Source organism: Musa acuminata, chromosome BXJ3-5, assembly GCF_036884655.1.
Source record: "Musa acuminata AAA Group cultivar baxijiao chromosome BXJ3-5, Cavendish_Baxijiao_AAA, whole genome shotgun sequence".
NCBI classification, from domain to species: Eukaryota; Viridiplantae; Streptophyta; class Magnoliopsida; order Zingiberales; family Musaceae; genus Musa; species Musa acuminata.
This window is the reverse complement of record NC_088353.1, coordinates 5,950,200-5,961,654: the sequence shown is the minus strand read 5'-3', so window position 1 is coordinate 5,961,654 and position 11,455 is coordinate 5,950,200. Positions and strand designations below refer to the sequence as shown.

The 11,455-nt window shown below is 45.1% G+C and overlaps 2 protein-coding genes and 1 pseudogene across 3 annotated transcripts; 2 read left to right on the top strand and 1 right to left on the bottom strand.

Moving 5' to 3' along the window:
- The first annotated feature begins 2,486 nt into the window (after positions 1–2,486).
- LOC135638089 (homeobox-leucine zipper protein HAT4-like) lies at positions 2,487–3,915 on the top strand (annotated as a pseudogene).
- Positions 3,916–4,527: 612 nt separating this feature from the next.
- Positions 4,528–5,768, top strand: LOC103984859 (uncharacterized). Its single transcript, XM_009402421.3, has one exon. It carries the CDS (start codon positions 4,645–4,647, stop codon positions 5,530–5,532), a length of 888 nt encoding a protein of 295 aa, XP_009400696.2. The 5' UTR covers positions 4,528–4,644; the 3' UTR covers positions 5,533–5,768.
- Positions 5,769–6,749: 981 nt separating this feature from the next.
- On the bottom strand, positions 6,750–11,186 carry LOC135638258 (probable trehalose-phosphate phosphatase G). 2 transcript variants are annotated; one of them, XM_065151301.1, is made up of 12 exons: positions 11,030–11,186; positions 9,688–9,794; positions 9,114–9,600; positions 8,871–9,011; positions 8,675–8,746; positions 8,450–8,578; positions 8,094–8,150; positions 7,901–8,002; positions 7,694–7,771; positions 7,455–7,595; positions 7,283–7,375; positions 6,750–7,192 (listed from the first exon to the last, which is right to left on the bottom strand). In XM_065151301.1, exons 3-12 carry the CDS (start codon positions 9,408–9,410, stop codon positions 7,112–7,114), a joined length of 1,191 nt encoding a protein of 396 aa, XP_065007373.1. In that variant the 5' UTR covers positions 9,411–9,600; positions 9,688–9,794; positions 11,030–11,186; the 3' UTR covers positions 6,750–7,111. The 2 variants fall into 2 exon arrangements, with proteins under 2 accessions (XP_065007373.1, XP_065007374.1); XM_065151302.1 differs by lacking the exon at positions 11,030–11,186 and adding an exon at positions 10,083–10,938.
- Positions 11,187–11,455: the final 269 nt, after the last annotated feature.

Genomic DNA, 11,455 nt, shown 5'->3' with positions numbered 1-11,455 from the left:
TTTTCTTCTATTTTTGCTTAGTATTGATCATTCAAAGACAGCATTCCATGGCACAACAAGATTCTGTCTCAACAGCTGCACATGGCTTCTTGTTCTTGTTCCAATCACTCTCTGCTCTCATAGTTGTGGGTCTGATGAAGCATGATTGAAGGCAGATAACCGAATAGCCAGCAATAATAGCTGCACCGCTGTTGAGTGTCCGCAATCTTATCGCCTTGCTAACACGCCAAGCAAAGTGCATCATCATGTTACTTGGTGAATCCCACGACCCAAAGGGCATTGGCAGCCATGTACCGGAAGAACCCCACTTGAAAGCACCCTGTGAACAAGGTAGTCCCACGGCAAAACCTTTTGACAGTGATCAAAAAAGAGATGATTGGAACAAGAACATGAGGTCTGCCAGCTATTTAAGACTTGCAAGCATCATCGAGATTGCTTGCTTGCTTGCAGGGGCCGAGTAACCAGCAAAGAGAAGAGCACCTCACGATGCTGATACTGGAACTGGGAATCTGGATCGTTCCCCTCACCCTCGTTCTCGCGCCGTGCAGACGATTAGTGCTGCTGGTTGCAAGGATTACACAGATTCATCAGTGCGTCGCGCGTTCACGGTCTAGGCCGCCGGCCTTCTGGAGCCGCTTGGCGAGGCTTCACTCTGCGACTTCCACACTGTAATGCCGCCTGCAACTTCCAAGCACGTCAGGTAGGAACACACGTCTCCGCCAGTCTGCTTCGCTTTGCTCCATGTGAAGTGGCAAAGAGTGTTCTTGACGTTGTGAGAAGAATAGTTTGATGCTCAGTACACCGCTTTCCTCCATTTTACACAACAATGTCGAAGTAAACACCCTTGTACTTCTCATCGATCCTTGTCATGAAGATACTGCCATGTTTTATGCTGCATTCTTTCCCTGCAAATGTTGCTTCTGCATATCCAAAAGAGAGAGCGCAGGGAGAAACACAAGTCTTCGAGGATTACTCATGTTCTTCATCGTGAGTTATAAGTAGCAAGGTAAAAGCATTATTAGCTTTCATCCCTCCTAAATCTTCTTTGTACAAGAATATGGTCTATTCCCACTGATAAGGGCAAAAATGAGTTATTTTCCGTAACACCCACCATTATTTTTCTCCCCTTTAGGGAGATCAGCAAATTAGATGAAGCATGTCAGTGCTGAAGCATATATGAATTTTGCAGAAATTATTTCTAATTTTGTTTGCTCACATGATTTTTTTGGGCTCAAGATTGGCCCATTTAAAGCCCAAAATAATTACTATGCAGTTGCAAATGTCGACTTTACCCGTCACGTGAAAAACACGTGTCATGGACGTCGTAAGATCCTCTCTCAGAAACCACCCCCTAATATTTGGCGTAATTTCGATTGTGCCATCAAAGATTCTTTTGAGGAACGGGGTCACGTGAGAGACGCATGCGCATGAAGCCAATTCCCCTCAGCCGTTCGATTTCGTCATCATCTTTCCCTCTTCCATTCTGATGGTGGAGAAAATAGAAAAGATACAAGACAAGTGGCAGAGGTAGAAATCGATCGTGGGAGGCACAATGAATCATCATGTCGACGCCCGACACATTTCCGGAATTAAATCTCACTTGCTCCAAAAATTGGATTCATTTTTATTATCTTGGGTTTTATTATTGGGAAAAAGTGGGATGTGAAGGAAAACACCCAATTAGAAGACGAGCCGAAATGATTGCGGCTGAGCCGGTGTCGCGGGGTGGGCCGACCACAACGCACGCACGGCCGAACCGGGTCGGCCCGGAACCCCCGCACTCTTGCCGCGTCCCTTCCCCCACCACGTGCCCAGGCCCATCATTGGCTGCTCCGCTGGACCCCACCCCACCCCCGTTCTGAGGTCGAACGGGAAAGCTTGCGATGACTAAATATGATGGCTTTGATTTGTAATCATGTCGCTGCCAAGGTTTGTGGTAGGACTCGATCATGATCGATGATGATTGGTATGATTGTGCTGGTGCAATGTTGGAGAGATGAACGGGGCACCGAGTGGTGTGGGGTTTTGCTGTTCCCGTCTCATCCACAGACTCTGATGATTGCGAAGCTAAAAGGGCATGATAAGACGCAGACTTGGAGAGTGTGTTCCATCATGAGAGTCTTCAGAGCTCATCCTGACACCACACAAACACTTTGCCTGCACTAGTAAATATTATCTACATACTTGAGTTATCAGTACGTACCGGTGCATGCCAGGGAGCAGATGTATGGAGGGAGGAGGAAGAATGAAACGGTCAATGGTCAACCGGAGAAGAGCCCCTGGTTTACGGAACTCAGTGGCGCGTGGAAATGTCGAACGGAAGCAGCATCGAAACCAGCTTTTGGGGAGCAAAAGCAAATTGTGAACATGAAGAACAGGAGGATTTGGTAGTAGCGTTCATGATTGCGATGATTAGGGAGGTAAGGCACAGACTGCTATTTAATACCCGTTCCATACTCCGGAGAAGACAAGAGAAGAGGCCACTGCTTTTATCCAACCTTCTCTTTGTTCTCCATTTCCATCTGTTTCAGTCATCTGAAAGGAAGTCGGAGAAAGAGGGTCGAAGTGAAGGAAGCAAACAAAGACGAGGGAGAGAAGACGAGAGGAACCTAAGGAGGGATCAGGTGGTCAAGGATGTTGTTGGAGAAGGAGGATCTGGCGCTAAGCCTCAGCTTGAGCTCTTCCGCCAATCGCTTTGATCGTCTCGGCCTTGTGCCTTCTTCTTCTTCTTCCCCTTCGCGGTCGCTGCCGTCTTCTTGTCAGCAATGGAGCCGTCTCCTCCTCGCCCGTTCAGGTACTGTTTCCACCATACTGCTCATTGTTTGGTTGGCAGGTCCGAGGAACGACAACGTGATGTATGCTGAACACTGCAGAACGTGGCGGAGCAGGAGAGGCGCGACGTGGGTTGAGAACGATCGACGTGAACCAGCCGCCACCTGCGGGGGCTGCAGCAGGGAGGCCGGACAGCGAGGAGGCGGATGCGTCGTCTCCCAACAGCGGCGTCTCCAGTGTGGGCGGCAAGCGACCAGCGGAGCGCGAAGCAGAGCACGATGCTGAGCCATCCTGCTCCCAGGGGGCCAGCGACGAGGAGGAAGGCGACGGCGACGGCGACGGCTCCCGCAAGAAGCTCCGCCTCTCCAAGGACCAGTCGGCAGTCCTCGAGGAAAGCTTCAAGGAGCACACCACCCTCAGCCCTGTACGCTTCTCTCTCCCTGGCCCTTAACAGAGCAGTAGCGGCGTATGTTCCATGAATGACCCTGATGTCTCTTTGGTGAGCAGAAGCAAAAGCTGGCGTTGGCCAAGCAGCTCAACCTGCGGCCAAGGCAGGTGGAAGTCTGGTTCCAAAACAGAAGGGCAAGGTACGCTCATCGTGCAATGGCAGGGACGCTTCAGGACGACGCTGAACAACATTGACGGGTTTGACCTGGTACAGGACAAAGCTGAAGCAGACGGAGGTGGACTGCGAGTTCCTCAAGAGGTGCTGCGAGAACCTCACGGAGGAGAACCGACGGCTGCAGAAGGAAGTCCAGGAGCTGAGAGCGCTGAAGCTGTCGCCCCAGCTCTACATGCAGATGACACCGCCCACCACGCTCACCATGTGCCCTTCCTGCGAGCGCGTCTCCAAACCCTCCTTCTCCACTACCTCGACGACGAACCCACCACCGTCGGAGGCCGCTGCACCGCGGTCGCTTCGTCCCCCGTTTCTCGATGCTCCTCCGCAGCGATAGCTGTTGCCCTTTCGTGTGGTGGGGATACTGTTTGGGTACTGTGATGCGTCACCTACGTAATGTAAACAGCACTACGATTGCACAGGAATGAGGTGGGTGGGGTTGACAAGGGCTCGATGGGTGACTGCAAATGGAGACTACCAGCAGCTACTTGTTTTGTGACAAACTTAGATCAAACTTAGTTGAATCAACAAAATTACTCTTCTGCTCTGTTCTACCAACATGTTATTTTCTGTTCTATATTACGTGAGCAACAGATGAACTTCAATATTTCTTCTATTTCTCTGAACATTCAAATCTATTTCCTTTAAATTTATACAAAGGATTTGGCAATGAACAAAGCAAATAATGGACTACATTTCTCAACATATTCTGTAGAAGTCAAGTGCATTGTTGTGTTGCCTTAGATTTCACTTCGGCAGAACTGACGACCATCATGATTCCAGTGAGGTAGGGACAGGGCGAGAGCTTGGTTTCCGGTTACCTTTGAACTGCACCGTCCACATGCCGGTGCATTTGTTGCAGACCTAATGGAAGGCTTCGGATTCAGCATCATTCCATGTATCAATCTCAAGCCAACAACCATTTGATGCTGCTTCAACCTTCTGCCCACGATAAGTCCACATAAATTTAATGGAATTCTTGGAGCTGATCAATGCGGATGTGAAGGGCATCAATTTATCATCACTCAGATCAGATGATGACCAGTCAGATGAGAAAGAGACCTTTCTGTCATGTCGTCAAAGCTTTTCCTGGAAAAGATAAAGCTAAGGACACAACCACCAACCGCATGACAAACAGCAACACCACCTCCTACCACCTCCCAAACACCGACTAATAACACTCCTCTCTCTCTCTCTCTGAGATTTCGATCGCCGTCATTTTTGGCCGTCATAGCCGTAACCGTCGCCGTCAAATGGCGACGGGGTGGCTGAAGTCCCTGCACTGCAAGTCTAAAGCGGTGGAAGACGTGTACCCACTGGCGCCGTCAGCATCATCTTCTTCGTCTACTAAGAAGCCGCTGCTCTCTTCCGTCGTCTGCGGTAATACCTATCACGCCGTGGAGGACGTCGTCTTCCTTTTACTTAAACACCCGTCCTTCCGATCCACCACCTCCTCCGTCCCCAAGAGACCCCGGCAAAGAACGAGGCCAAAGTCCAGGCACATACCAAGGCCAGCACGCCCGTGCGCTTCGCCGGCGTCGGCGTCGATGTCGGATGGGCTCGTAGGACCCGTCCATGCGGATCCCTTCCGGACTCTGGTGGAGCTGCCGATGGGCCACTCCTCGCGGCGGGTGGTGGAGATCATCTTCAGCTCGACCTGGTCCTCCTCCGAGGGAGGCGGAGGCGGCGCCGTCGCAGCGGAGATCGAGATGCTGTTCCGGGTCCACAACCCGGCCCGGACAGTGGCGCGGTTCGAGGAGCACCGGGCGACGGTCCGCGCCCGGGCCGCCCGCTCCAACGACGCGCGCAGCGCTGCCGACGGGAACGAGATGATGCGGTTCCAGTGCGGGGGTGCCGGGGGCTTGGTCTACGACGCCGGGGTGGCGCGCAGCGTAGTGTGGTCGGCGGGGATGAAGGTGGAGGGGGTCCGGACCTTCGCGGGCAGCGGCGGCGCTCACGCGAGCGGAGGCGGCGGGGCCGGGCGGAAGTCGATGCTGGTGTGCCGCGTCATCGCGGGCCGGGTCAGGGGCGAGTCGGACCACGAGGCGCAGGCCGAGTCGGTGAGCTTGGGGAACGGGGAGCTCGTGGTATTCGATCCCGGGGCGGTGCTCCCCTGCTTCCTAATCATCTACAACCTATAAGTCTCCCTCGTCAGTCCTCTCGCTCGTGGCACGCTCTGACTAGGCGTGCCAGCAGCTACCGTTAGACCGTGTTTCGTGGTGTACAATTTTCTCTTTTTTATTTTCTTTTTATGTTTTGTCTGTTTGTTCTGAAGTGTGCGTTGAGTGTGACTCGTATAATTGTCTCGTGTTGTGAGTGACTTGTCGTGTACTTCTTGTTGCTATATTTGTTCGGTGTGAAGCAGAACATTTGAACCTGAGTGAGCAAATGGCAGGAACACTGTTCTCGTCTTCCACAGGGGAGCAAAGGAATCCACCACAAAAGGAGGATCTCGTCTTGTTAGGGACAGTGTAGTTTCTAACTGACATCCGTTATTCAGACTGCAACAGTCGTTGTCTCAGGACTAATTACATATTATTTGTGTTATTAGACCTTCTCATCATCCTAATTCTTAGGTTTAAAAATTTTATAATTATAAAAATCAAATATATAATTTTATTTATCCTAACACAATCAAATTTTCTAACGAAAACATGAAAAAATATATATATAATTTTAATATCTCAGTTGATCATTATGGACGTTGTCGATGGTGATAAATAACATCGTCGAAGGTCACATGTGGTTGCTATGGATAAGAAGATGTGACGAGAGATGAAGGTTGTTTTGTATTTGCGTTGACACCGGCGTAATTATCGAGTGATCTTTTCGTTATTTTATATCTACATCGGCGTCGACGTAGTTACCGAGTAATAAAAAGGCCACTAAACATTTGCATAGATGTCGACATAGATATAGAGCGATGAAAAAACTGCTCATTGTGTTGGTGTCGACATAATTGATGTGAGCGGTATTACTATGCATTTGCATCAAAGTTGACAAAGATGCAGAGTAACTCTTATTTCTCATCATCACTTTTCTAATCCATAATAGTCATTCGTGACCCTTAACGATATCATCGTATGTAACCACTAATTAAAATATTAAAATTATTTTTTATCTATTATTTTTATATTTTTGTTGGTAAAAGTAACGATATTAGATAAACAATCCTAGTTATTTCACTTTTATAACTATTAGGATAAACAAAATAGATTCTAATATAAATTTTTTAAATCTAAAAATTAAGATACTAAGGAGGTCTAATTACAAAGATAATCTTTTAAGTAGCCTCTCATTAGACTTGGTGCCGGTATTAGGTTATAAGCATCAAGATACTTCAAATTGCATTGCTCACTAATACTTTAGACCAACCTACTTTAAAGTTGATCGTAAATATAATTTGCAATGTATTTCAGATGGACCTGATTCAAAGCTGATTACAATGATGATAACGTACCATTACAATGAATTGACAAACAAATGAGAAGGCAAAACAAGATTGCGAAGAATAAAATGGCAATTGCATTGAAGGTCGGATAACCAGACCCATTTTTGGAAGAACAGGCAGACTGCAAAATGAAATAACATGACACTTGAACTCAGAAAAATAAATAAATAAATGCAACGATAAAAAAAAAATCGATCGGCTATTGCTTATGCGATCGTACGGACCACTGTCGGCTACTTGTTTACTCCTTGACAATGCATATATAATATTTATATTGCAGTCATGTAATCTTCGGTTTGTAATGCAACGGACTTCTTCCATCTCACAAGGGATTTGAGAAATTCTAGTACCTGCAAGAGTGCAACATGTTGTATCAGCAAACCACCAAGTAAAATGAAAATAAATGACGTTAATAATAGAGACTTGAAACTATTGCAAACCTCGGATGGGTCACTCAGAGAGTAGAAAGCCTTGGTTTCTTTTGGCACGGTTGATACCAGGATACCGAATCCACAGTTACTCTCTCGCAAGACCTGAGATTATTCAAACTATTACAAAATATATTACAAGAGTTGGCATACTTTCGTCTAAACAAGTTTCTACCCAATATACCTTAAATGCATCCTCATCAGTACGGTCATCTCCCACATAAATTGGGAGCACATCATCACGATGGCTAAGCCCAAGTGATTCAAGCAGAAACTCAACAGCTTTGCCCTTGTTCCAGTCAATTATGGGACGGACCTCTAGAACCTGTACCATGAACGCAAACAGCACAAGAGACCCCAGCTTAAACAGAGAACGGTATACTTCAGTTAATGACTTAGCATACTAATAGGTTTAAGGCTTACCTTCCGCCCATGGGTAACTCGCAAACGTGGAAAGTCGTTTATGAAACCAAACACACGCTTTCCGACTTCTTCCCACATCTGAAATATAAATCACAAAAAAAATTCTTTTTGGTTAGATATTGTAACCACACCCGTACAAAGAACTATCATGTTATCCCAAAAATAATAATTATGGTGGTGCTCAACACTTTTAATTTAAATTTAGACCTTCTCATCAACATTGCGGTAATGTACAGAGACACAAAACTTGTTGTTCTCAACTTTGGCACCTACGATGTCTTTAGTGATATCGATGAGGGAGTCAAACACCTGCCATCAGAAAAAAAACAAAAAAAATCATTCAGGAGTATGTCGGATGACGTGACTACTAGTAATCAAAGATGACAAACAGGGCGCCTACCTCATCGATCATCGGAAGAAACTCGCTAGCAGGCTGGAAAAGATGTACCTCTTTGCCCTGTTACCACACCGCGTATCAGCAAGGTAATGGCACAAAAAATAACGAGCTACAATTTGTTTCCTCAACTCACTAATTTTAGATACATCATTATCATTTGGTTGACATCAAAAACAAGATTTCAAATATGAACATGATTCCAAGATCTCAAAGAACATTTCTTGTTTGTTCATACCCAGCGAGGCAATAAAAATTCCTACTTCTTAAATTACTCGGTTAAGTAGAAAACTGATTCACAAAAGCACGAAAACAAAGTATCACAAGAAAGACAAATGTTATAAACTAGAGTTTCTTCCTACCTGCTCGTCAGTTGTCCTGATACAGTCTGGATGGTCATCAACAGACTGGGATTCTCTGATTGGGCCCATTATATCCATCCCATGACTGCCAGCATAATACAGTTCTGACAGCCTCACAAATTCGTTCACCTGAATAACATGTGTTTTTTTCAAGTACCGATCAGTATATGCATATACAATTATCTTAAACGTTCACATTAAAAATACACTAATGAAAAGACATACCTTGCCACGAGACCTTCCACTAATAATTGCAGTTGGAAAGTACTTAGCAACATCTTTTACGGCAGCTCGCATCTGAAACAAATTTAATAATTAAATCGAGAAAAATTGAACCCTAAACAGCGGGCAAGAAATTTACTGTTTACCATTACTTGTTTAGTGTAGTAAACAAGTTATTGCAAATGCTAAATCAACTTACAGCACTAGACATAAATGCATGGTCTGGGTTGTCCACGATAGGTGAAAGCGTTCCGTCGTAGTCCAAAAACAAGGCGATCTTCTTGTATTTAGCATAAGCGGTGATTTGGTGAAACGCTGTTAAAGCGGATGGATGGTTCATCTGAAGAAAGTGCAAGCAAATATGAAGTTATTAATGTTCTTAGTAAACACTAGACGATCCAAACTTCAATAATTTCGATAAAAAAGAGCAACAGAAACTGACCATCCAGGTGCGGTATGCAGCATCGGTTTCATCCGATTGAGACTCAGATATGAAATCTTTGTTTAGCTTTTTGCGAGGAGGTGATGAGGCTTTCATGGCATCCAGCCAACTATTGGCACGGACATCATCAAGTTTACCAACTTTTCTTCTGGGAATCTGTAGATACAAACCGGAAGACGAGTATGGTGCTGCTGCTGGGGAAAATGGAGTCATATTAGAGGGCAAGCCCAGTCTTGACTTGCTCAACAGTACAGGATCAGCAAGAACAGGGGAACTATGGTTTGACTTCAAATCCATAGATTCCAGGTCAATAAAATTATCTTCAGAAGTAGTATGATATCTGACAACCAGCTCCCAAGTGATTAATCAGCCTCTGCTGCCCTCTATACAATTATCCGACCCTTTTGTCGATGAAAAACCACCTCTTCAATGTTTTCTTGTCACTTGAATTGTGCATGCAGTCCATCAAGCAGATGCCACCTGACAACTGAGAAATAATAAATCATCAGGTAAGGGAAAAAGAAGCAAAAACATAATACATCATACACTAACAATAAACATATATATTATTTACCTCCTCATTGCAAGAACAATACAGCATTTACTCGAGTCAGTCAAACATTATTTGTACGTTGTGCAGAAGAATCACCTGTCTACCAATTCAACCAGCCGAACCTATGGCTGCAAAATTTGGGAAAGAGACCAAATTATGTAATGACCTCAAAGATAAATAATACAATGGAAATTTCTTGCGGGAAAAATGTATCGTGATGTTAGTGACAAAACAGTGACAAAGGTTTCATAATGTCAAGAAAACCAAATTGAAACCAATCACTGAATAATGACATTGCAACAGAAACTAGTGTCACAATGGTAACAAAGCTGAGTTCTACCATATCAAGAAAAGCAAATATGGTCCAATCGCAGAATAAAATGTAACAAACACCATGAAAAGGGATGGAACTCAACTTTCATCATGCATCATATCTGACACCTAAATGATGTCAAATTGGAAGCACCCACATTCCCATAAGGCTTTTGTATTTGTATGTGGGACTCCTTTGGTACTGACACTTTCTTACTCTTGTGTGCAATTGGCGAAGCTCGAACACTGAAACAACCATTTCCGCCCTGAATCAACACTCACGAAACAACCATATCATGTTTTTGCGTTTTTCTAGACACAATTTGGTTTTATATGCTAACTTGATTTAAACGGGTGATTAAATCTTGTTGATAATGTTGATGTTCTATAACTTTGCTTTTAGGTTAATTAAAATTACTCCACTTATATTAGGATAATAATATTTAAAGTTCTCTTAAGAACGAACAAAACATGGATGTCTTGCGACCACAAGAATAAACAGACCTAACAAATTTGGTATAGGATGAGGACCATATCACTCGTACTGGTTTTGGTGCATTTATATTTACTTTTCTATGATCAATTTGCTCCTTAGCGGAGAAGGAAAATGGACTCCCTCTCATTGCGAAAGGACAAAGGCATAAACAATGGGCATCTGGAGAAACGCAGCAGAAGGTGCGCGAATAGATGGTGGTTTACGGGGCAGCGCCCAGATTTCTTGTGTGTTCGGCGATTTCTTCATGTGCTGCAAAGGCTACACGAACGATGGCAAATCGAATCCAAGAAAACAAAACTATGAAAAGCAATCCGCCATGATATCTAAAAACATGATGAAAATTGACCAAGAAATGGAAAATGCAACGATTAGCCATCAGATCTTCCGTCAAGAACATGATCAACACCGATAAGTAAAGGAACGATAAGCACACTAAATCTCCCTTCCCTTATTGACCTTTTCCTTACCGCAAGACAAGGAAAATGATCACAGAGAACAGATAAACCCGTCGTGCAACAGGAAAATAAGACAGAGCAGGAAAAGGTGCATTCTTACTTCCACAGAGATCAAACCAAACGCGATCGGCCTCGAAGAACGACACCCCAAAGACGAGAAGGCAGAGGTTGTTGTGACTGGAGAGAGAGAGCGAAGGGAGAGAAGAGACGAGAAGAGATCGGCGGCACTCGGAGGGGTCGTTTATATAGAGTTCCTCACTGCATAGGAATATGATACGGAGAAGGGGGTCTCATGTACCATAAATTTTGATCTCGACCGTCCATCTGATTTTGAACAAAATACGGACGGTCGAGATTAGACATTGCGGTACGTTGAACGGTTTTGATGGGACCTACGCAGATTTGCTTCGTGCTTGCGGAGACGGAGGGTGACGTGCTCCCCAAGCCAGCGGGCGGTTTCGGAAAATTATGTCATTATTATTACCACGTTGAACACCCCGTGATAATAAGTGTATCCCGAGCTCCA